The sequence below is a fragment of the Pseudochaenichthys georgianus genome, chromosome 6 (genome assembly GCF_902827115.2).
Source record: "Pseudochaenichthys georgianus chromosome 6, fPseGeo1.2, whole genome shotgun sequence".
In the NCBI taxonomy this organism is placed as follows: Eukaryota; Metazoa; Chordata; class Actinopteri; order Perciformes; family Channichthyidae; genus Pseudochaenichthys; species Pseudochaenichthys georgianus.
In genome coordinates this window covers 23,254,206-23,276,680 of record NC_047508.1, presented here as the reverse complement: position 1 = coordinate 23,276,680, position 22,475 = coordinate 23,254,206, and the positions used below count along the sequence as shown (strand labels likewise).

At 40.9% G+C, this 22,475-nt stretch overlaps 3 protein-coding genes across 4 annotated transcripts in view; 2 read left to right on the top strand and 1 right to left on the bottom strand.

Annotated features, from left to right (window-relative positions):
- Positions 1 to 7,355, top strand: part of itpr2 (inositol 1,4,5-trisphosphate receptor, type 2) — a 65,929-nt gene extending 58,574 nt beyond the window's left edge. The window contains exons 56-57 of the mRNA XM_034084383.2: positions 4,367 to 4,528; positions 6,068 to 7,355. Coding sequence (XP_033940274.1) covers positions 4,367 to 4,528; positions 6,068 to 6,148 — 243 coding nt within the window. The 3' untranslated portion in view covers positions 6,149 to 7,355. The remainder of the gene's footprint in view (positions 1 to 4,366; positions 4,529 to 6,067) is intronic.
- Positions 7,356 to 11,187: 3,832 nt separating this feature from the next.
- sspn (sarcospan (Kras oncogene-associated gene)) lies at positions 11,188 to 16,507 on the bottom strand. The gene is made up of 3 exons (XM_034084692.1): positions 16,044 to 16,507; positions 14,437 to 14,523; positions 11,188 to 12,831 (listed from the first exon to the last, which is right to left on the bottom strand). Exons 1-3 carry the CDS (start codon positions 16,269 to 16,271, stop codon positions 12,475 to 12,477), a joined length of 672 nt encoding a protein of 223 aa, XP_033940583.1. The 5' UTR covers positions 16,272 to 16,507; the 3' UTR covers positions 11,188 to 12,474.
- Positions 16,508 to 17,801: 1,294 nt separating this feature from the next.
- bhlhe41 (basic helix-loop-helix family, member e41) lies at positions 17,802 to 21,686 on the top strand. Of its 2 annotated transcripts, none has more exons than XM_034084689.2 (5): positions 17,802 to 18,214; positions 18,305 to 18,371; positions 18,542 to 18,652; positions 18,756 to 18,867; positions 19,079 to 21,686. In XM_034084689.2, the coding sequence occupies exons 1-5, from the start codon at positions 18,135 to 18,137 to the stop codon at positions 20,008 to 20,010; spliced, it is 1,302 nt and encodes a 433-aa protein (XP_033940580.1). In that variant the 5' UTR covers positions 17,802 to 18,134; the 3' UTR covers positions 20,011 to 21,686. The 2 variants fall into 2 exon arrangements, with proteins under 2 accessions (XP_033940580.1, XP_033940582.1); XM_034084691.2 differs by having other exon boundaries at positions 17,813 to 18,214; positions 18,545 to 18,652.
- Positions 21,687 to 22,475: the final 789 nt, after the last annotated feature.

Sequence of the window (22,475 nt, the reverse complement as noted above, 5' to 3'; positions counted from 1 at the left end):
TGTGTGTGTGTGTGTGTGTGTGTGTGTGTGTACTCATCTAGTAGACTCTCTGTGTCATTGCATCTCTTGACACTCTTCTTTATCTTTGTGGTTGTTGAGAAGCTACAGTACGTCACTCAACAGCTCCGCTTCTTTAGGATTAACATTCTGACCCAAGTAAATAATGTGTGTTACTGTGGGCACAAACCAATAACAGAGAGCTAAAAGATTATATTTGATTAAAATCCAAAATATATTTTATTCAGGGTTTTAAGGTATAGGGAGGATATCATAAGCAGTACATTGATAACACCTGAGCTAAAGATAATTTACTATAAATACATTAATTCAAGTTTATTTACAAATAAAATGTTCTCCAAACTCTCGAAGACCATCACAACTTCCTGAGTTTGAGAATGCATATGAAAAGGGAAAGCAAACCTGAGACATAGATTATACTAGAAAATGCTTTTCCTGCTGAAAATGCGTGCGAATGCTGTAAACTGTGAACATTTGTTGCTGAATTTAACTGAAAATGCAGAAAAAGCTGAATGTTATTATTTGAATGGTAGCTTCTTTTAGCTACAAAAACCAAGTAGGCCTAAGTGTGTTGCTGAACTTAGCGGAGAAATGCAGAAAAGTGAAATGATTTGAATCAAAATTGTTACAGCTCAAACGCATTGCAATGACTTTGTTGGAAACTTGAAATTGAAATGTTAAGCTGGAAGAGTAGGACAAATAGTGAAGAAGCTTAATAATTAAAAGAAAATGTTTTAAAAGGTATAAACAACAATGTATAGCCTCAATGTCCTGAAATAGCTGAATAGGTTAATAGTTGAATGGTAGCTGAAAGTAGGCTGAACGTAGATGTACGTAGTAGTGAATGAATGTGTATTAAGAAGAGAAAAGAAAGTAAAAACGCTTTGAAAAGCATCAGAATATTTTAACTGCAAACTTTTGAACTAACTTGATGGCGAGTGATCTGTCGCCATGGTAACAGCATTTGATGAAACCCCATAGTAGGCTTAGATGTGTTGATGGCTGCATCGTTACCAAACCTGTGAAGTTTTGGTCCGTTTGGAGCATTTCCCCTGAAGTTATGAGAAAACCGTGTTTCATGGTGAGCATTGTGTTGCCATGGCAACAACATTTGAAGAAATCTAAAAACTGTCACGTAGATGTCTTCACGGCTGGAGTGTTAGCACACATGTGAAGTTTGAGTACACACTAATGTTAACATCTGAAGAAGGCCTCTTTACCAAGCTCCAAACTAAGTTAAATATCTCAAAAAGTGTAAATGACATGAAAGATCTGAAGAACAAGTTTTATAGTTGGAATGAAGTCTCTAGCTGAAAGTATGTGGAAGGAGAAGCATTTGGCGCAAGGTGTAGGTAGAAGAGGATTTGAGGGTTCCTCCCATTGAGTTACATGTTAAAAAAGCTAAATATTTCAAAAAGTATAAAATATTTGGAAAAAGTTGAAAGTTTCCCATTATGTGCTGAAAAGGCTGAATATTTTGACATTTGAATGGTTTCTGTAGCTGAAAGTAGGCTGAAGTTATCGGACGGAAAAATATTGGTTGAAATAAGAAGAAGAAGATATAAAGATTTGAAGAACTACAGTGGAATTGCACAGCATTCACACTAAATATTCATATGTTTGCTCTTGTTTTAAAAACTTTAAAAAAAAGTAGTAGTCGGTCAAACTAATAGCAACTACAACAGGAGCGTTATTGTTTCAGCGTGTGGAATTTGACTTTGTATTGTCGTCTGTTGTTGTTAGGTGTGTTTACAGCACAGACCGTAGCTTTCTGGTTGGCGCTGTGGCACTGTGCGGCTGAAGTACAGTACATAGCATGTACGTGGGGAAACACACCAGTGGTATGGCGACAGCATAGTGAGAAGCACATGAATGTCTGTAAATCCATGCTCACTGAGGTGTTTAAATGGATCAGTGAAGCAACACTAAAGCCTTGAGTCATTCAGTCAGTGCAGCACACAGTGGACTACTGTACAGTCTAATGCGCCGCAACAAGACGTGAGCAGGGTAGATCCAATTCTGTACAGTCACTGCTTAGCCTCATATCATTAACACAGAGAGGATGCTTCAGCCGACATGAGTGACTGTAGTTCAAAAAGTATATTGTATTCCCCAATAATTATGTCTCTTAGGTCCCTTTTATTGAGTCGTTGAGGTTCCTTAATTCATCAGTTATGGATAACATGAAAAAACATGCGTCAATAAGCCTCAGTTTTAGTAACGTTAAAGCTTTGTCTTTGAGTCAGCACAGCCATTACTGAGAAAAAGGAAACTTTTATTTTACTGCCCCCCCCCCCGATGCCTGAGGCCCAAATTAGCTTGAGATTCTCAGACGTGTTCTTATAGAATGACTCTATTCATACCGAGTTGCTCAGCAGTCATACTTAATCAGTCTAACTGCTTCGTCTGTAGTCAGGGAAGGAAAAAGTGACACAGTGTTTAAAGTGTTGACAATTACCAAAGGGTAGTAAAGATGAAGAGGAAATCTGAGCAACATATACACATGTAAGTACATGTTAACAGTTACTTAGTTAGGTGATAACTGCAACAGGGCCAACGTGGCATCTTCACTATAGGATTTCATCGTAAATCCACCCCACTGACAGTCTGGCTTTGATCCAGTAATGTTTGAAGTAACATCCACTTTTTTTCTAGAAAAAGGCTCACGCTAAGGGTGAGCTTAGGGTCAGTTGCTTCATCAGTGTAAAGTAGAACACATGCACCTTATCAGAAAGAAAGATTACCTAATTATAGTAGTTACAGATAAATGGTTAACTCCTTCGTAACAATTATATGTGAATTTTAAAAAGTTTTCACCCCAACCTCAAGTCTTCGATTTTGAGCTGAACGCCAAGTTAGCAGGTTAATGTAGCATGTTGGTAAGCTAAAAGCACAGCTGAGCTTCACTGAGTGCAGCTGTGCTAATGGTTTGTAGCTGTAATGTACAATTTAGACCTGCACTGAAGATCAACTCTAATTTAGGAAACAAATTGCTATACTTGTATCTGTTGCTGAAGATGCATTCATACTACGTGCTAGTTGAAAAGTAAAGTTTGAAGAAAAGCAAGGTTTTGTTCCAAGTTCTCATCAACTGTAAGCTTTTACAGTTGCTTAACAGTGCATTTATATTCCTGTGCACAGTTTACTTAAATATGTAATACATGCCTTCATTTTATTACCAAAAGCAGAATATTTAATTGTCTTTTACAATTTTCCAGATTATAAGAGTTTGTTAGTAATCCTTTTTATGTTATGTTCCGCTTATGAGATTTACAGACAGTAAGTTTAGTTTGGAACAGCAGTCCCATGATATGCTGTTAAAGTGTGATACACTCATGGATTAAGGACACACAAACAATAACCCCACCACCCCACCTTCTTCTCTCCCCTCAGTATCTCCTCGTGTCCTCTTCTCTTTCCTCGGCATCTCACACACTGATCAGTGTTTCTACCCCTGTAGTCTATTCTTATATAAGAGTGGGTGGGAGAATACCTCACTCCTCCTACTGGGCTTAATGTGGTGCCAGTCAAATCCCATTCTCGGCACCTTTTTAAGTCATTTTTATTCGAAGAGCTGGCAAAGGAATATTACATAAGATCAGCTGGTGGCAGTCTGTCTCTGTGAAGCCTATCTCTCTTTCTAGAGCATGTGTGTTTCAAAACACACACTCTTGCTCTCAGGCTGTTATGTACATACATATCCATGCAGATGCACGCCAACAGTACACACACCCACACATGTACAAACACAGACGCACTTAAGTCTATTATATAACGCCATAGGTTTGTTTGGCTCACAGTGTTCTCATGGCGTCGCGGCAGATGATTTTCTCTCTCCCCTGACCTGATGGAAATACAGACAAACTGAAAGTCTCAGTTTTACATGATGGCATGAACACACACACATATTAATAACACTATACTCCCAGTTGTGTCCTTGATAGACAGCAGTGACTCATTCCTGCATCAACAGTGTGCTTGGTGTGGGTGAGAATTGAAATGCCAGTAACTGCTCATTTAGTGACTGCGATCCCCAAGCAGCCTATGCAGACATCAGTGCTGCTTGAAACACTTCACACCGTCAAGTACGAAACAGAGAGCAGCAGCCATTCTGATGAAATGATTCATATTAAACCCCCACACCTGTCTCTGATGACCAATCCCTGTCTGTTTGCTGTCCTCCTGCACACCGTCTTTAGCTTCGTAATGCTGCCTTCACGTCAATGCAAATCCTCCTTGCTGTTGCCGCCGCCTCTCTGACCTTCTGAGTCAGCTTTAATTCAGCCCTTCTCTGCCTTTCCCCTTACTGCTGCTCCTCTCAAATCCCATCTCTCCCTCTCTCCCCCAGGAGAAGAACTTGGAGTGGTTCCCCCGCATGAGAGCCATTTCTCTGGTGAGCAGCGAGGGAGACAACGAGCAGAATGAGATGCGCTCTCTGCAGGACAAACTGGACGGCACTGTCACTCTGGTGTCTCAGCTGTCTGGCCAGCTGGCTGAGCTGAAGGAACAGGTACAGTGCCACTTCAGCACACCTTTTCAAGCCGTGGGGGAAGACGTCTTCCTGTCTCATAGTAACACAATGTTTTCCACGTGCCATCTGACCTTGAGACTCCTTTTGCCCTAAAACACCTGCAGGGCAAGAGATCACATTTGAAGAGACATGCGATGAATATCTTTACTTAGCTCAGTAACCTAGATGGGTACTATCCGACCCTTGATGCTCCTGAACGCAGCACGACCGGTGGTTATCACGTCAGAGATCAACGCGACTGATTGTCGCCACTGAGCCTCTGGCTGTTGAGATGACTAGCTCTGCTGCTGCAGTGTGACTGATCACTCCCATCACCTGCCTCCTCTGCATGTGATTCCAGCCACAGGCCTGCGCTTGTTCCTCTCCTTCCAGATGTGTGAAAACAGTTCCTACTGGGGAAGGAGCACAGTCCAATAAACAAAATAACAACCTCTGTTGGCCCAGTCAGTAACACCTCGCTGTTGCCTGGGATCCTCGGGTTGCTCTTGTAACAACTTGTATGTGTGCCCTTGAGCAAGACACTGACACCTTATCTTAATCTGTAGCTTCTGCATCCCATTTATTATTCCAACCTTGCTTTAGCGGTGTTCACTGACCAATATGTAGTCATGGGTTTAGCAAGGAAGGCACTCCTCCTCCTCTATGGTGAACACAAGTGTTCAGAGGTGAGAGAGAGTGTGCAGGCCAAACCGCTGCTCTGCAGTCACAAGGCGAGGCCTGAAGGTCTCACACCGGCTCAGCTCAAACTGTTTCTGACTGGGAGGAAAGTACTCCTCCAGCTCCTCCCTCATTACAACCTCTGCTGACCTCAGGTCTTTACACTCTCACAGCTCAGAATGTGAGTGCTGCTCTTTGTTTCTGTGGGTTTAAGGGTTCTGCACAGCGTAATGGATTCACTTGCATTTCAAGTTTAGGGTGGACAAAATCATTGGCCTTCATTTATGATGTCAGCACTGTAACCCCCGCAAATGCGATACCAGCCGCTTATGATTTGTGACACTTCCTCACAACACTTACACAACAGCCAACAGTGTCCTCTCATTTAGTTTAAAAAGGGACATTAGTTTCCGGTCCAACAGTGATTGAATTAAGCAATTAATGAACCACCATGAAGAGGAAATATCTCTTCTATAGTAGTCCAATGTTAAAAAGGTTATTTGAAATTCATGGTGAAATCCTCACAAAGTAATTGTTTGCAGTGTTTGAAATGACTGTGCGACTCCTTTTGCCATCCAATAGTTTCTGTAACACTAATTGAGTTCTTTATTTAATAAGCCAAATATGATTTTTGTATTGTCTAACTGAATTATTCTCATTTTACCTGCACTCCTAGCTCACAAAGATAAATGCTCCCCCTGGAATGTAATAATGATGTGTGAACATAGTGGGAACATTGTGTTTTGCATAATAAAGTGCCCACTTGAACAAAAATAACACAAATACAGGTTTGCATATCATGTGTAGGCAACACGCAGAGTGAAAGCCTCTCAAGGTCGTTGTTTTTTCATCTCTCCATAGATGACGGAACAGAGGAAGAACAAGCAGAGGCTCGGGTTCCTGGGTCCTCCTCAGCCCAACCATCACACCAATGCCCACTAAGGGGCTCAAGGCTCAAACAGGACACTTCAGCCTAAAGAACAATGTGCTCAGATTATTGATGAGAAAAAGCAAAAGGGCCGGAAGTGTTGACACATCATTTTTGACATAGTGTCTTCTATGAAACAATGACTGTCTTATGGGATACAAACTGTGCTCACTCTGCTGCTAGCAGCGGGCTTTACTGGCCGTGTGTACACGCCCTCGTACAGAGGAGCTCTGTCAATGGTTGGCCAGCCGCAGCACACATCTGCCAGTGTGGTGTTATTGTGCCAGACAGAGGTCGAGGGAAAGGTAAGGTTAATAGTTAAGTGCTGTTAGGTCTGCGGACGATCACATCTCCTTCCTCGACTGTCCACAGTGCTGATGTGTCAGAAAGGGGACAGATAGGCCGCACCCTCTGTGATTGGAGGTGTTTGAGGAACTGCTTTTTTATGCCGTGAGGGGAAGAGTGTGTGTGCAAACATTAAGTATTCTTCCCTTTACCTTTTTAGTTTTCTGATGGTATTTATGAGAACATTTACGGTTCATAACTGGAGTATTATGTTTGCCTTTTGGAAAAAGTATGATGCTGCCTCACTCATTAACTTTTCTTAACAGTAAATTGCAACTGCTGAAAGTGCACTTTTTAAAGAAGAAAAGTGCTAAAATGTAAGCCTTTAACTGGAACATGTGGCTAGTTGGGTGGGGTATTTTTTGCATGCTCTGTTCTATGGTAAAAATGCATTTGCTGCACATTTCAGTTGCCTTGTTTTTAAATAGATTTCTACAGAGTATATCAATAACTTAATGTGAATTCAAAATAATTATTACCTTTGCAGAACTTACTTGAAAATTATTTTTAAAATCTTATATTGGTACATAATGTAGTACTGACTGAAGATGGGGAGCTTACAGTTCTTTGTTACAAATGAACATACTTATTTCTAAGAGATGTCAGCTAATACTGTAATATTTACTGGATTTGCTCCCGTCTTCATCTTCTACTTTTTCTTAAAACTTTAATTTTTGAGTGCAAATCATGCTCACAGGTGTCTTGGACTGCAACTGATTGTTAAGTCTGAACTTGTGTTTTTAACTGGCACAAACTAATGGCAGATACAAGTGAGCTCTCGATGGTAACTGTGCTACAACACTTTTGGTTTAAACAAGTGTATAGAAAAATGTATTTTATGTGTTTGGATGTTGGAATAAATGTGTAACAAAATGATTCAATGTGCTTTGAGTCAGCATATTTTCTAACAGAGTTGTGCCTCAGTCCTGATTGTTGTTGAGGATGAATGGGCGCTCCCCTTGACCCCCGTTGCACCCACCCACCCACACACTTGTCCATAAAGGCAGCGCAGGACAGAGTCAAAGGCTGTCCTCATTCAGACAGGATCAGGTTTCAGCGAATGCAGCCAGGGTAGTCATCTAATATTAAAGTTATCAGATTCTCTGCACATGCCGTCAGTCACGGCTGCTTTTGTTAAGCTGCTCTTGGCATTTAATTGCAGCTCATTAACGGCAGATATGATGGACAGAGAAACCAGACTCTGAAATGTCACCTTTGTTCAGTCTACTTCACAAGCTTTGCCGTTATCCAAGTGTAACATTCTTTTTCACTTGAATTAAAGTAATCTTTATACAGAAAAAAGAGATTGTATAAAGAGAAAAAAGAGATTGTGTATGTTTGCCGGCTATAGCCACAGCTAAAAGTACTTGATTATGGGTAACATAGATAGCCATGGTAGTTAAATTAAACATCTAGGTTCAGTTGAGCAACCAAACATATGATGTTAATAAAGAATTATTGTTACATTCTCTGCTTTATTATATTAAATAAAGTCAACTATTATGCCCTAAAACAAATAGATCACTTGCATGAAACAGAGAATTCTTGTAAACACAACTTGCTCCTCACGTATTTACTTATAACATTTTACAATTAAATCCGTCTGAATTAGACTGCTTGGACAACATACAGATTGATTACAGAAAGCTGAAGACCCCGTTAGGTTCCAGGTTTCAAAACGGTAGGTCTCTCACATGCATATTTAGCAAAAATAGACCACCATTAATCACAACTTTGCGTATCTGCATCTGACTAGAGCTGGAGGTGTAGACCTACATGAGACAGAAAAGGTTGGGAACCACTGTTTTAGAACATGTCAAAACCGAAAGCACTTGTTTGCTTCTGTCTATTCAAAAAGCTGTTTTTCCTTTGTGTTGCAGTTTGTATAAGTAATGCAATACATTTTTAGTTGTGAAACATTTAATAGGCCTATATTTAATCCTTTCATGCGCGTATCCTTTCACCTTGTTGTTTGGCCTAATGTAGTACTCGGTAGCCTACTATGATGTGGAAATTGATCATTAATAACAGTGGCTTGTTGATTTTCCTGTATGTCCGTGCTTTTGTAACACATTTGTTATGATACACGCATCACAAAATAGCCTTAACTGGTCATTTATCCTGTCCTGTCATTTACCCTCTACAGACAGGCCCATCCTTCTTGGCTCTCGTTCACTGTTTACGCTGGCAGGCCTGTATTTGCTCCTGCTGCCTGTGACAGCCATTAAAATTAGCTCACGCAGTGCCATAATGGTGAGCAGCTGTCATGCGTAGACAAGAAGGGTAAAGTGCAAAACTGGAATGTATTGGACTCACACACAGAAGGGAGGGGAGAGGATGGTACACAGACCGTCATTACTGACTCGCAAATGTTTTATTTCCATGTTGTGATGCCATACAAACTGCTTCCGTCAGTTCCGAAAACATGTTTTTTTGATGCTCTCAATCCTTGAGCAAAAACATTGAACATGGTGATCCACTTATCAACAGGACATTTTAAATTACTTTAGGGTTGTGCTTAGAATAATAACATAAGATGGTCTGCTTCATTTCATTCTCTGTCAGTACACTTTGGACCTTTTGAATGCACGTGAGGGGTGTATTATTTACTTTATGAACACTACCTTTGACACATTTGGATCACAATTTTTTTTAAATCTCTTTGCAAACCACAGTTACGTGCATAGCCTGTGTGTGTTCAGTAGCGAGAGTGAGAAAACACCCAGAGAAGGTCACTAAATACAAGGCAATGTCCCAACGCCTCTGTGGCTGCAGGCAGTGAGAGTGAGTCAGGTGACTCTGATGCACTTAAAGCACCGGACTAACAGGACTTCTTGCAGGAAATGCCATACATATAAACTGTAGGAGACACTACAGGTACCTATGCATGGGTAGATACCGCCATAAACGTTTATCGGCTATTACTTACATTCAGACGATTGTTTTTATTTGACAAGATCCCTGAAATTGTGTGCTTTTATATTCAAATAAGGCATTATCTTATTACATTTTTGTAAACTTTAGCAAAGATCTGTAGAACTGAAATCCGAACACTGGATAAATCAATAGATTAAAATGCACTTTTTTCACGTACAAGAACCAAAGGTTATTACAGAAGGAATGTCTGATATCGCTTCTTATCATTGCATAACAGAATATACTTAGCATTTTATTTAAAGGTCCCATGTCGTGCTTTTCCGGTTATTACCCGTCCCCTTGTGTGTTATGAAGGTTTTTATGCATGTAAACGGTCTGCAGAGTCACAACCTCTCAAAGTACACCCTGTAGCGAGTAAAACTCTAACACAGTCTATGCTGCCCCAAAACGCCTCGTTGGAGATTTCTCATTTTCCATTGTTTACTTCCTAAAAACAGCTCCAACAAGCTGTTTAGGACAGAGAGTGAATACCGGTGAATAGTAATACACATACTTTACAGAGATGCTCTATGAGAAACCAATGTGAGTTTAGAAAAATACTTTCTTGCCTTACTCTAAACTATAGTCATATTCAACTGGTTATAAACGTGTTGATATACACATAAAACCAACAGTTGAAGCTCGTTAATTAGAATACTGGGTGAGAGTTCGGTCGGCTGTTTTCAATTTCCTGAGAAAGTTTTCATGTTTTGTGTCAATACACGTATTGATCTTCTGTCTCCTGCAATCTCTTGTAAAGACTAACAGCATGCGTCCCTACCATCTGATATCAATCTGCGTGTTTTGCCTTGAAAGATCAATTGGCCACACAGAGAGTTGTGACTCCGGGGAGGAGGGAGGAAGTTCTCTCTCACTGTCATTTTTTAAAAATAAACATGCCCCTGTGATGACTGGCATGTGACTTCTGTGTCTGGTGAGATTGAGCCTGTTGTAGTCACATGATGCATCAACATGAAAACACTGCAGCTGAACTGGCCCTCCATTAGATATAGATACAGAAAGTACAATGTGTGAAATGCACGATTTAACAGAATTTGTTAATAATTTAACAATTAAGCAATTCGCCACATCTTTTATTATCCTGGTGATTCTCTGCTGAGTATTGTCAAACGGAGCTCTGACATTCTCATAATGTCTCCAAAGAAAGAAACTGAGCAGTCCCAGTTAACTTGAATAAATGGACAGTAGATCACTGCCAGGCCCAGACAGAGGCGCCTTTGTCTCTTGGTGGTGCCACAGATTAGTCATAAGAAGAACTATATAGTTATAGATTGAGATAGTGATTGAAACGTTTTGTTATAATATGATCAAGGTTATGTAACTACTGTACTTAAGTAATAGGATGAGGTACTTTTGCTTTACTTGACTCTTTCTGTTATGCACCTTTATATGTTTATCTTAGAGAGAATTATTTGTATTTCTTACATTTTTCATAACTTCAAGTATCTGAGTTCTTGTTTATAACAATATAGTATACAACAGTTTAAATGATGCTTTCTGGTTCTTATTCTGCTCAGTTATTCAGTCTTTACAAATAATAATACAATTGACAACTAAAATATATGTATTCAAATATGAGTGATGTTACCTGAGTTGGCTCTTTTTGTGTCTGTGTGGTGACAGAAAAACATAAAATAAATCGTATTAACTGAAACAAAGATTTGTATTTGTCACAAAAAACAGTATAGCTTTGTTGAAAGATGATATGTGCTTATTGGCTTCTTTGTTCAAACCACATTCTGTAAAAAATAAACAATATTTTAACATCATACCCGTTAAATCAACCTTTTTTAATCTTTGACAACACAGATTGCACACCAATTACATTCTGCTTCCGAGCACTTCATTCATCTTGTTTTCTGCGGAAGCTCTGCTGAGCATGTATAGGCAGCTCGCCTCAGTCAGCAGCTGAGATGAGAGTGAGCACAACATAAAACCTCTGCTATGGGGAAATCATATTAGAAAAGAAAAGCTAAGATGTTTTGGCTGTTTCGCTCCTTCCGTTCTGTAATACCTAAATGAAAACACCTGAAACGTAAACTCAGCGAGATTATTTAGTTTCCTCCATGCAGCTGCCTGTCTGAGTCCCCCTTGCCTCCCCCGGCCCCTTCCCCCCCCCCCCACCTTTGCGGCTGCAGTAGTTTGACTCCTACAGGCTGTTTGAGTCATGCTGGCTGCTGGCCTGGCTCCCACCTTCACAGCCCAGTTCATGTCAGGATCCAGCCTCACGAAGAGCACACCACCCAGCTTGTGTTACTGCTGTCGGGGGTTGTTCTTAGTGCATTTTACTGGACTGTTTCTATCACAGGGGGTTCTTCTATCAGCTGTAAAGTACTTCACCAATAATTATTTATATTATCGTGCAATAAACAAAACAGGTTATTTATAGTTGAATCCACCTAGTTGCTTTTGTGTGTGTTAAATGTGCTTAAATCTGATAAATGTTGTTATTGAAAAGCAATAATCTACTTTTTGATTAAGATAAATGTCTTACAAATGTTTGCTATCGGAATAAAAGCTCTACTTGTAATGTGTGAAACTCTGCCATTGATTTACATTTTTCAAACTATAATGTGACAACAAAGTAGTGCGCGACCTACTGTAAAGCATCAATATAGCAACTAATTACGTATTCTTAATAATTCAAACCCAAAACAAGACGTGTACTTTTTTGGAAAAGTGCATGTCACAGATGAACTAAAGTGGTTTCAGTGTTGTGACCTAGTTTGTCAACATATTGCTTATGAGCAGTACATATCCAGATAATTAGAAACATGAATAAGTCACAAGTGGAACACTTACTTCTCAAAGCAAAGCAGCTGTATTGTATCTCTTCATCTACATTATAACATTGCCAACTGGAACAAATATGACTTATATGGTATACAAAATGTGTGCAAAAAGCTATTATAGAAAAACTATCACAAAAGGTTAATATAAATTGAGATCAATGAAAACAAGCTTAGGCACAAACCAAAAAGGCACATGTCCCGTCACTCACGCTGAAGGTATTACCCTCCGCCCTGACCAGTCATCTTTCAACTCTGTCATGGGCGTGTTAAACGTTCTGCCACTGGGAGGAGGAGGAGCCGATCTGAAGGCCGGCGAAGAACACCTGGTAGCGGTGCTTCCACATGATGAAGGCCCCGATGGCACACACCACTGCTTGGAGCAGGTTGAGAACGATCTGCAGCAGGAAGTAGAGGGTGAGGGTCCCGGTGATCACCTCGCAGTCACTGACTCCCTCATAGGTGAAGGTGCGAGCTATTGGGTCCTCTTGATCCAGTCTGCACACGCAGTCCTCGCCCGCCTGCTGACACCTGAAGCTGCCGGTCTGAGAGTAATGGTGTCCGGAGAAGGCAATAACCAGCACTGAGATGACCAGGCCGAACGTACACAGGACGAAGTACAGGAGCTGTGGAGGGCAGAGGTCAAGTCAGAGGTCATGCCGTTTAGCCTTTTGAAGCTTTGATCAGAAAACCTTTATACTGGAAGCCTGTTCCCTGCTTCATTCTGTATGATTAACTCACTTAGCTACGAGACAGACATGCTGGCTCAGTGCCGACAGCAAGTTACATTCAAAGAGATTAAGTACAATACAAGGCATGGGCTGACCCTCAGTGTAGGAGTACAGCTCTTGTGTGCAGAGGAGACACACAACATATAAGATTGCCCTGCAGCTACAGCCGCTTCCCACCTTTAGTGAGAACAACGGAGTCTAAAAAATAGAGTTTTGAAATGTGACAGAGGCTTTGTGTTGTTTATGCAATTGCACAATCTCAATAACACTACACCTTTGTTTGAATCCTTTGCTCATGTAACGGGAGCCGTCGTTCGCCCCTCAGTTACATGCTGCTTATGGAATTATGCAAGTGATGAGCGGTGATTGATTTGAAACATCATTTATGTTCATTTAGGAACAGCTGTGAAATCTGGAGCTGGGTCTGTTAGAGGGAAATGTATGGACAGCATGTGCATAGACAAGAGGTTGTACTTCACTAAATGGAATATATTTAGTGTTGACCTAAAGACAAACTGAAAGGAGCCAACACTTACATTGTTATTGTTTACAGTACATCTGTGGTCTTAGAACACTTTTAGGGTTTAACTCAGTAAACTATGTGTAACGGGTAATCTTCATCTGTCAACATAGTAACGCTTACATTCAGAATTGTCTCCAGTTGCAACACATTTTATACTTATTTGGGTTGTCGCTTACCTTGCTTCAAGTGCACATTGAAATAAACAAACTGATTTTAAAGTCATAAATGTTCAAGTTAAAAAGAATAATGTACTCTAGTTAGGTCATTAGGTAACAGAGGTTTTTAAATGAACACTGGAAACATAGCACTGACATTCTAACGTTCAAAATGTCACACCAAACGACACATGCCCACTTTGAATTGGCTTTTTATCTTGCCTTTCTGCAAAGACTATTTTGCAAATTAGCTGCAGTTCTTAAGGCAACATACCATTGAAGTGTTTTGAAGCCCTCTCTTCACAGCCAATGAACATATTTGAACCTGGTATGCAAACGCGAGACTGACTGAGGTTGCTGCTTCCAAGGACCGGCTTCTCAGTAGCAAACAATGGAGGACTGATTTTAATTGCCCTGAAATTCCAACTGCATATGTTGTACGGCTAATTAAGCTGTACAATCAAGTGGGATTAATGAATGCACTCATCCCAGGAATCTCCACAGAGCTCTCTTAAACAAGAATGCAGCTAAATGCCTTTCTCTCTCTTATTTAAAGTTGCAGTTCCTTACTGTAAGAACAGCCATCTAACAATTACACACTCTCACTGAGTTCAACTTTGTTCTCTGCAAAGGAAATACATTGACCTGTCTGATCATTACTTTTCGTAAAATGAACACTCTACAATATATTCCTCTGGTCAATTTCAAAGAGACCTATTGTGCATTAATAAAGGAACCTGACTTTTACAAAAGGTTATTACAAACTGATATGTTAACTTCCACTTCGGCAAACAATGTGTCAGAAAGGGTGTGTACACTCACCTTGGCAATGAACTGGATAGATGATCTCTCGTCAGGGTGGTGATTGATACAGTACAGGATTAAGCCCAGGATAGAAACTAAACAAAGCTGCAACAACACATCAGAAGATATCGTAAATGTTTGCTTAAAAGCCACTCATATTAGTGCAATGAAAATACCAACATAATACACATTTTGTAGTATTTCACCATCCTATCTTGCTTTTTCTCTTATTCACTGTTGCTAATACATGTAGATGATGTGCAGTATGTGTTGTAGAGATAGTGTTGTGTCAAGATAGTATTTGTTGCCCAGGTTTTCATGAGTATCTCTTAATATTGCACGATTCAGCACTAAGCTGTCATCTGATTACATTACATCTCTCCATCTCTCTCTCTCCCTTTCTCTCTCTCTCTCCCTTTCTCTCTCTCTCTCTCTCTCTCTCTCTCTCTCTCTCTCTCTCTCTCTCTCTCTCTCTATCTCTCTCTCTCACGGACACACTCACATTCTCTTCAGTGTATTTTCAGTCTTGTGACTGGCGTGCAGCATCTTATTTTCATGTTTTTCTCAGGTTCTTAAGCACTCAGGATTCTCTGGAAAGTTCTTGATGACCTCAGTGTTTTTCACTTGGCTGAATCTCGTGAGGATCTACCTCGGGATGTTGGTTTCCAGGGATGTTTTATAAAGGCAAATGGCGTCTGTGATAAGCTAGGATCCAAACAGGAACAACACATTGTTGACCTTAATTCCCATTCCTAATTGGATGATAAGTAAACTACACTATGTTGTCCTTTTATATTAAAAGACAATTAACCTTAATTTGCTTTAAAGTGTTTTTTAAACATTTAACAGTTTTAGTAAAGTGTACTTTTAGCTTGTTACATGGTGTCTGTCGAGACACTTCATTTAGCACAGTTTATAGGTTATAACTGGCATACACAAATCATTAGTTTACATATTCTAAGTGATTCCAAACAAATTGACTAAACTTCCAGGGCTTAAATGTGTAAACTTTCCACCCCTATCAACGCTTGCCTGTACCTGAACTTTAACTTACACTTTGACTCCCCTAAGTTTATCAACTTAAACTACAACCTCCATACAAACGTTCACATGCAAGGAGTTTCCATGTTAAGACAATTCAAGACCAACTAGTCTTTAGAAAACTAAGCATTTTCTTGTAACTCTTTTAAAATGACACCTTATTAAACACATCAACTTGAATAAAATATTCCGCTTAGCTTTCATCTTTCTGTTTTGAAGTCAAGCCATTTCAATATGACATGCTGTAGTTAGCTTGCCAGTCTCATCAGGCCAGATGTTGAGGATGTGTTGGACATAGAACAAAAACAACAGAAGGTGAGCATGCTTGTGTGACTGCGACGGATTGTAGATTCAGATGAATATGACAGATGGAGATTTATTAGAACATGGCAAAGAGAGTGACTTCCCATGCCTCCAGTGAGCGTCTGGCTGAGAGGGCCAGTGTTGACGTGTAGTGTGGAGGACAGGAAGATGGACGACACAAGGAGGGAATAGCTGAGGGTCATGCAGGCATATCACTAATGGGGATCCATGCAAACATGTAGCTGTAGTGTATGATGTTAAAGCGTAATGACGGAGCTTACAATGATTCCAGCCCAGTGTGGCGTCTCCCGGGCCATGAGTGAGGGGCTGATGGCCAACATAAGGAAGGCCACAACTGTGACGGCCGCCCCCAACAGCAGCTGGAGCAGGGCGACGAGCAGAGGGAAGCGACAGACTCGGTACTTATGGCTGTCCTCTGGCGCTGGGCTTTCATCTCTCTTCTTCTTCTTTTCCTCCTTGTCGGAGGAACCTTTCTGCCCCTGCCCCATTTCTCCTCTTTGTTCTCGTTCTGTACGCTCGACTTTTACTGTTGCAGTGTTTGGGGTGGATAAGCCTGCCTGCTGTCTGTCTCTCTCAACTTCCCTTCCCCTCCCTGCCAAGGCCTCCTCTCACCATAAGCACAGCTCGTCTGCTATTTGGAAACAGAGAAGGCTCTGAACTAATATGGAAAACATTTGGACTGGATTCCTAAAGCAACTCCAGTGCCACATATAGAGCAGGCAGCCTACTGTGGAGGAAAGGAAGAGGAGGGAAGGGGGGAGGAAGTCCCAAAAGGGGGATTCCAACATACGACAGTGAGATGATTTCACTTTTAGTTACAATAAAGACAAGAAAGGGAAAGTACACAGGCAAATCAGCAGGTATGAGTTAATGAAAAGCCAGCGCAGAGGAGGTCACACAAAATATTTGAGAGCCCAAGTGATTGGATCATTTTTCGTCAGCACTGTTACACAAGAGCGCTATATGCTGCCAGCCAGAATCAATCACATGACTTACAGGAAGAAGTAAGTTGATCATCATAAGGCATGTGAGAGCATTACAAGGGCTCAGATGTGAGTGTTTTGAGCCTGTAAACGTTCACAAGAGAACAGGTGTCACTGACAATCAGATTAACCTCCTGGAGTCATTTATGAAACGCTTGTAGTGTGTTAGACATGTTGATGTAAATGCGTACTTGTACTGCTAGTTATTTTAAGAATAAAATCACAAATTGGGACGACCTAAATATTTTTGGGAGATTTGTTGATTGGTTTAGGAGATTAGACAAATCAAAAAGTCAAAGTTTAATTTTGTGTTAAACATTTATTTTTAGACAGAGACAGTGAGATGAAGGTGGGGAGAGAAGCACCCATCCTCAGATTAATAGAGCATCTCTACACACGTGTTTGAGCACACAGCTGGGTGCCATGGTTACTGACAACGCAGCTTTGAACAGCTCGAGGTGTATGAATAGGTTACCCTGCCCTGATCCGGGCAACAACATGGTGTGATCAGACACACACCTCCAATATTTGTTTACTCACTGTGTTTACTTCCCATTCATCTCCATTTCTTCACTGTTATTTTAGCATAGTTTTTCTTGTTATGGAGAGATCAGGAGGTTCCCAGTTGTTTTTAATAAGCAGAAGGAAAACAAATCTTCGTTTGTATTAAGTGATGGTGGAGCACTTGGAACCTATAGGGTTTTCTCTAAACTGTGAATGCGTGCAAACTAGTTTGGTCATTTCTGTCTAATAATGACAGCAATCACCAATGTATATGGCAGTTTGGAGTCTAATTATTTAAAATAAAATATTGAAACATTTTAATTTTTTGCGTTGCAGCAGCATTAAAACATTATCACATTAGATCACTTATCAGCCAGCAGTCACAGCTCGAGCTGCAAAGTAAGGTCCCACATTATATGAGATGCATTAACAGTGAGATGATGCATTATTCTGTCATCCCTCAAGCTTGCATGCAGACTTTCCCCTGCTACATTTTCAAATCATGTTGAATCACGTTTCAGCAGCCGGGTCAGAAGTGTTTGGACTGGATCTCTATAGGAACAGCGGCGGTGCTCTAACAGAGCAGGTCTAATTACCGGGCTTTGTGCTGGTGCAGGCTGAGGCTACACGTGAGTCGGAAGCTGTTCCCTACCCAAAGCGCGCGTGCGCTCTAGCCACAGCACCGACGGCTGTGCAAAGTGGCAGCTCAGGGAAGCATATACATCAGTCTGAAGAGCAGCTCCACTGGAGGACACGCACTGTGCATCATCTCCCTCAGCCGGCATAGCGTGTGTGCGGGTCGTGGAATAACAAACATTCCCAAAAGAAGCTCGATCGGAGCGGATAAGCAGCAGCAGAAAAGCGATGGATGAAAGAATACCGCATTTAGAGGACAGGCAGTTCATAGAGGACAGGCAGTTCATGGAGCACGCAGATTTCTTAGGGTGAGTGTCGCTTTTGGCAAACTCTGTCAAACTGTCTGATAAACTGTTATGACAACCTGGTGAATAATCTGTCGTCATTCTTGACTTTAGGGTGGATTACCCCTCTCTCTACATGTGCAAAGCAAAAAGAGGAATAAAACGAGAGGACGGTGGGAAGGTGCGTAAGGTTTATTATAGGCTATAATGCGATCTAGAAATGTAGTGTGTTGTTTCATGAACCAACATTTGTGTGTGCATGAAACTCATGGATATGTTCACATGTACTACAACAACTTTAAATATATATCAATGTGTGTTTAAAAACGCTACACGCCTGTTTATGTCCAGCAGGAAGCATACAAGTTACCACACCGGTTGATAGAGAAGAAGAGGAGAGACAGAATCAACGAATGTATTGGCCAGCTGAAGGATTTGTTACCCGAACATCTGAAGCTGTCGGTGAGTCCATGACACTGCAAAGGGTTTTTACGCGAATATGGCTTTACATGAGATTAGTTGTCTTAAACAGCTAACTGAACATATGTTTTGTTTCTCTCAATAGACACTCGGGCATTTGGAGAAAGCTGTTGTCCTGGAGTTAACGTTGAAACATTTAAACGCTCTGACTGCTGTCACTGAGCAGCAGCACCAGAAGATTGTCGCTTTGCAGAATGGTGAGCTGACAAACCTGAAGTTAATATAGAAATGTGTTGCATTAAACTTTAATAGTCCGAGGAAGTCTAGTTTTACAGCAGCAGAAAATGTACATGAATAGAACAAATAAAATATTTTGCAATTCGAAAATACGTTAACAGAATCATGTCTTGTCATTGCTTTATTATACACCTTTAGAATAATAATGTTATCCTTGCAACTATTTTGCAGGGGACCGGTCGATGAAAACGTCCATTCATGCAGATCTGGATGCGTTCCACTCCGGGTTCCAGGCATGTGCCAAAGAAGTCCTGCAGTACCTGAGTCAGTTTGAAAACTGGACTGCACGAGAGGAGAGGTGCGCGCAGCTGATCAGCCACCTTCACAAGGTGCTGGCGCAGTTCCAGCCAGGCGCACCGCCGCTCCAGCACCAGCTTCCCGCGGGGGAGGCACATGATGGGCAGAAAGCCGACGGCCAAGCTAACTGTGTCCCGGTCATCCAGAGGACCCAAGGCGGGGAGCTTAACGAGAATGACACAGACACGGACAGTGGATACGGGGGCGAGGCGGAAAAGATTGATGGCAAAGATAAAGAATGTGACCGCAATAAGGCGCAGGGACCCAAGGCAGTGAAGATCAAGCAAGAGTTTGGAGACGATCGCGCTGCCAAAAAACCAAAGATGACCTGGCCTGGGAACGGGTTAGGGGGCACTGACCCCACCAGACCCGACCTGGCGTTTATGAACTCTCTGATGGGAATAAGCAGTGTGGGCCAGCAGACCCCCATTTGCATGCCTTTCTACTTCATCAACCCCTCAGCCGCGGCGTCTTACATGCCTTTTTTCGACAAAAGCAACATTGAAAAGTACATGTACCCTGCCGCGGCTCTTGCCTCCCCTTTCCCCTGGCTCTACCCCGCACAAGCGTCAGCGGCCGCGGCTGCTGCAGCCGCTTTCCCCGGACTCTCTGTGCACTTTGGAGCCTCTCCTCAGTCCAATGACTCTCACAGTCCAGACAGCGACGAGCTGCACGAGGCTGACATAGGTTCACCAGATGAGCGCGAGGAAAGTCCCGCGAGTGACGAAGAGGAGGATGACGTAGCTGATGCGTCGGAGAGCAAGAATAGCCCGCACGATCAGTTTTCTGTTTGTCAAACCAGCTAATTTGTCTGTTAACCTTCCTGTTGAGGAGTTTCTTTTCATCAAATTAGACTAGTTTTAAAACGAGGTTTCACAGAAGAGTTTCTCATGTTCAATATCCTGGCGAAACAGGGGACAGTTGTGACGGAGTGTGCCTTTTGCACTTATGCTAGATTAATAAATCTAAAGGATTATCGACAATGATTGACATAAATACAGTGCTGGAGCTAGTTTTGTATACTCTTTGATAACATATTTTGAAGTGGCAGCATTGGTGCCAAACTTTGAGTACTACAACAGTGCGCAATATCCCATTCAGCGAGTCTCTTTGGATGTATGAAGTTACAACTGACCTCTGCCAAGGTTGCTAAGAGCCTGGCTGACTTTGACTGTACATATTATTATCTGAAAGACAGTCTTGCTGATTGACATGTAAATGGCCCTATAAAACAAGTGCTCTCGAGAAATGAAACGCCCACAGTACCTCATCCCCAATTGTGCACGGGTTAGGCTGACAGGGAGGTAACTGTCATTGATCCCACCATCAGACACTCCATCTCCATCAATACATACAAAAACAGTTACTTTACACGTAAAAACAATACATGATGATATAAAGGTTAAGGTATTATGCCTGGTTGCCCTCAACTAATTTGTACAGACCAGAGTTTCCTTTACTTTTTGTACTTGAAGTAAAGAAAAACCAATCAGTGAATTAGTTCAGAAACCCTTTATTCACAAGGAGCTGCTTGAACAGAATATTGTACGTCCCCCGAATGGAATGAAGCATCTCAGCACAGAGATGCCGTGACCTCCTGAACCTCCAGGAAACATTGTAGGATAGCACCTTATAGATCTTTGATATTGAATGTACCTGTATTTTCCCAACTGGTAAAGTTTGTATGTAGGATGATCTTTACTCTTTAAAATGCACCTTTCTTTTGCTTTTACTACCCCCAAACAGTCGCCTCATCATTTTGAAAGTCACTGTAGTTCTCTCAGAACCTTTGTATTGTGTTGAGTTGTCTTGAAATAAGAACATTTCGTTTCATTTCAGAAGAGAGAGCAGAGATACCAAATGCTTTGAGATTAATTAATGTAGTAAATGGGTGATGAAGCCAGATTTGATAAAACAATGTTTATTTCTGTTTTTGACTTGCAAAAATTTAAATCATAATCAGATTTGAAAACCCTGCACTCTACAACACGATCCCTGATTGTGTCTTTTATGCTTTCATTATGTAAAACCTTGCTTTCAAATATTTGACTTACGTGTTAAAGCAGCTGTGGTCATGTGACCTACACTTGATAATGAAGATTTAGGATCTTTAACTTGGCCTGTTTTCTCAGAGATTAAGATTCCTGCAATGTAGTGTTGTTCCACTTTTTAAGTTTCACACGTGACAGAATACACAGATTTTCATTGTATTTTGCATACATGATATTGCTTTCGTATTTTACTTCAGCTGGTTTTGCCTCAAATCTGTTATACACTGTTATATAAAGTGGCATGTGTGTCTGTAAATAGAAGTATTTTTGTGAATATTCCATAAAGTATACATGTCTATGTCAATGTTGTAGAAGTCTATGGATTTTTTTAAAGATTTAACTGAGCAACTGTTGCACATTTCGTTAATGCTTTACACATATGCTGTTCTAAATTATTGCTGATGAGTTGTAAAATAAATATCAAAATTAAACTCTGCAGACTTCTTCTTGTTTAACACAAATTCTGTTTATGCCTACAGTCTCAAATGTTAGCAAAAGCAGGAAAGCTCAGTGAGAATTTGTGAAACTTTTCCAACAACTACGTACATGTCAAATTTCTGACTCGGGAAACAATGCACGAGTGTTTGCACAAAACAGTTCAGAGAACAGTATTATGAATACACACTACTGGAAGGCTAGTAGATGAAATGTATTGTTGCTAAGACTTTAATCAGCTGACAGGTCACAGCAGGGAATTTACAGACCAAGGCTTTAAACACATGTCATGTGATGATGAAGTGAGATTACACTCAGTCTGTACACGCTGATGAAAAACAAGGGGCCTCCTCCACACTTGTCAGAAGCTTTAAGCAGGATCAAACCCAGTCTTTGTTGTTAACATGTACTGACTATCTGCAATATAGTTTTAATCTTTATGCATCATTTCAACAGCTTTGAAACTCATGTCTCTGACGTGAGGCTTTCTAATGATCCTGGCAACAATGCAGTCCAGTTACAGTCAAACTATGCCTTTCAAGGTTTGGGGAAAAAACATGCAATTTGCTGTTTTCCTTTTTTGTAAGTAACCTTCCTTTCTCACCTCAAATTACAATAAAGTATGACCTGACGGGATTCACAGTTAGCTCAGTATTATCATTGACCTATGAGAGCAACTTTGCCTTTTTTTTTTACCGGCTACTCACTCTTATAAACCTTTTTTGTTATTGCATAAATATGCATTTTATAAGCTGACATTTCTTGTAATTTCATTCTTCTGTGGG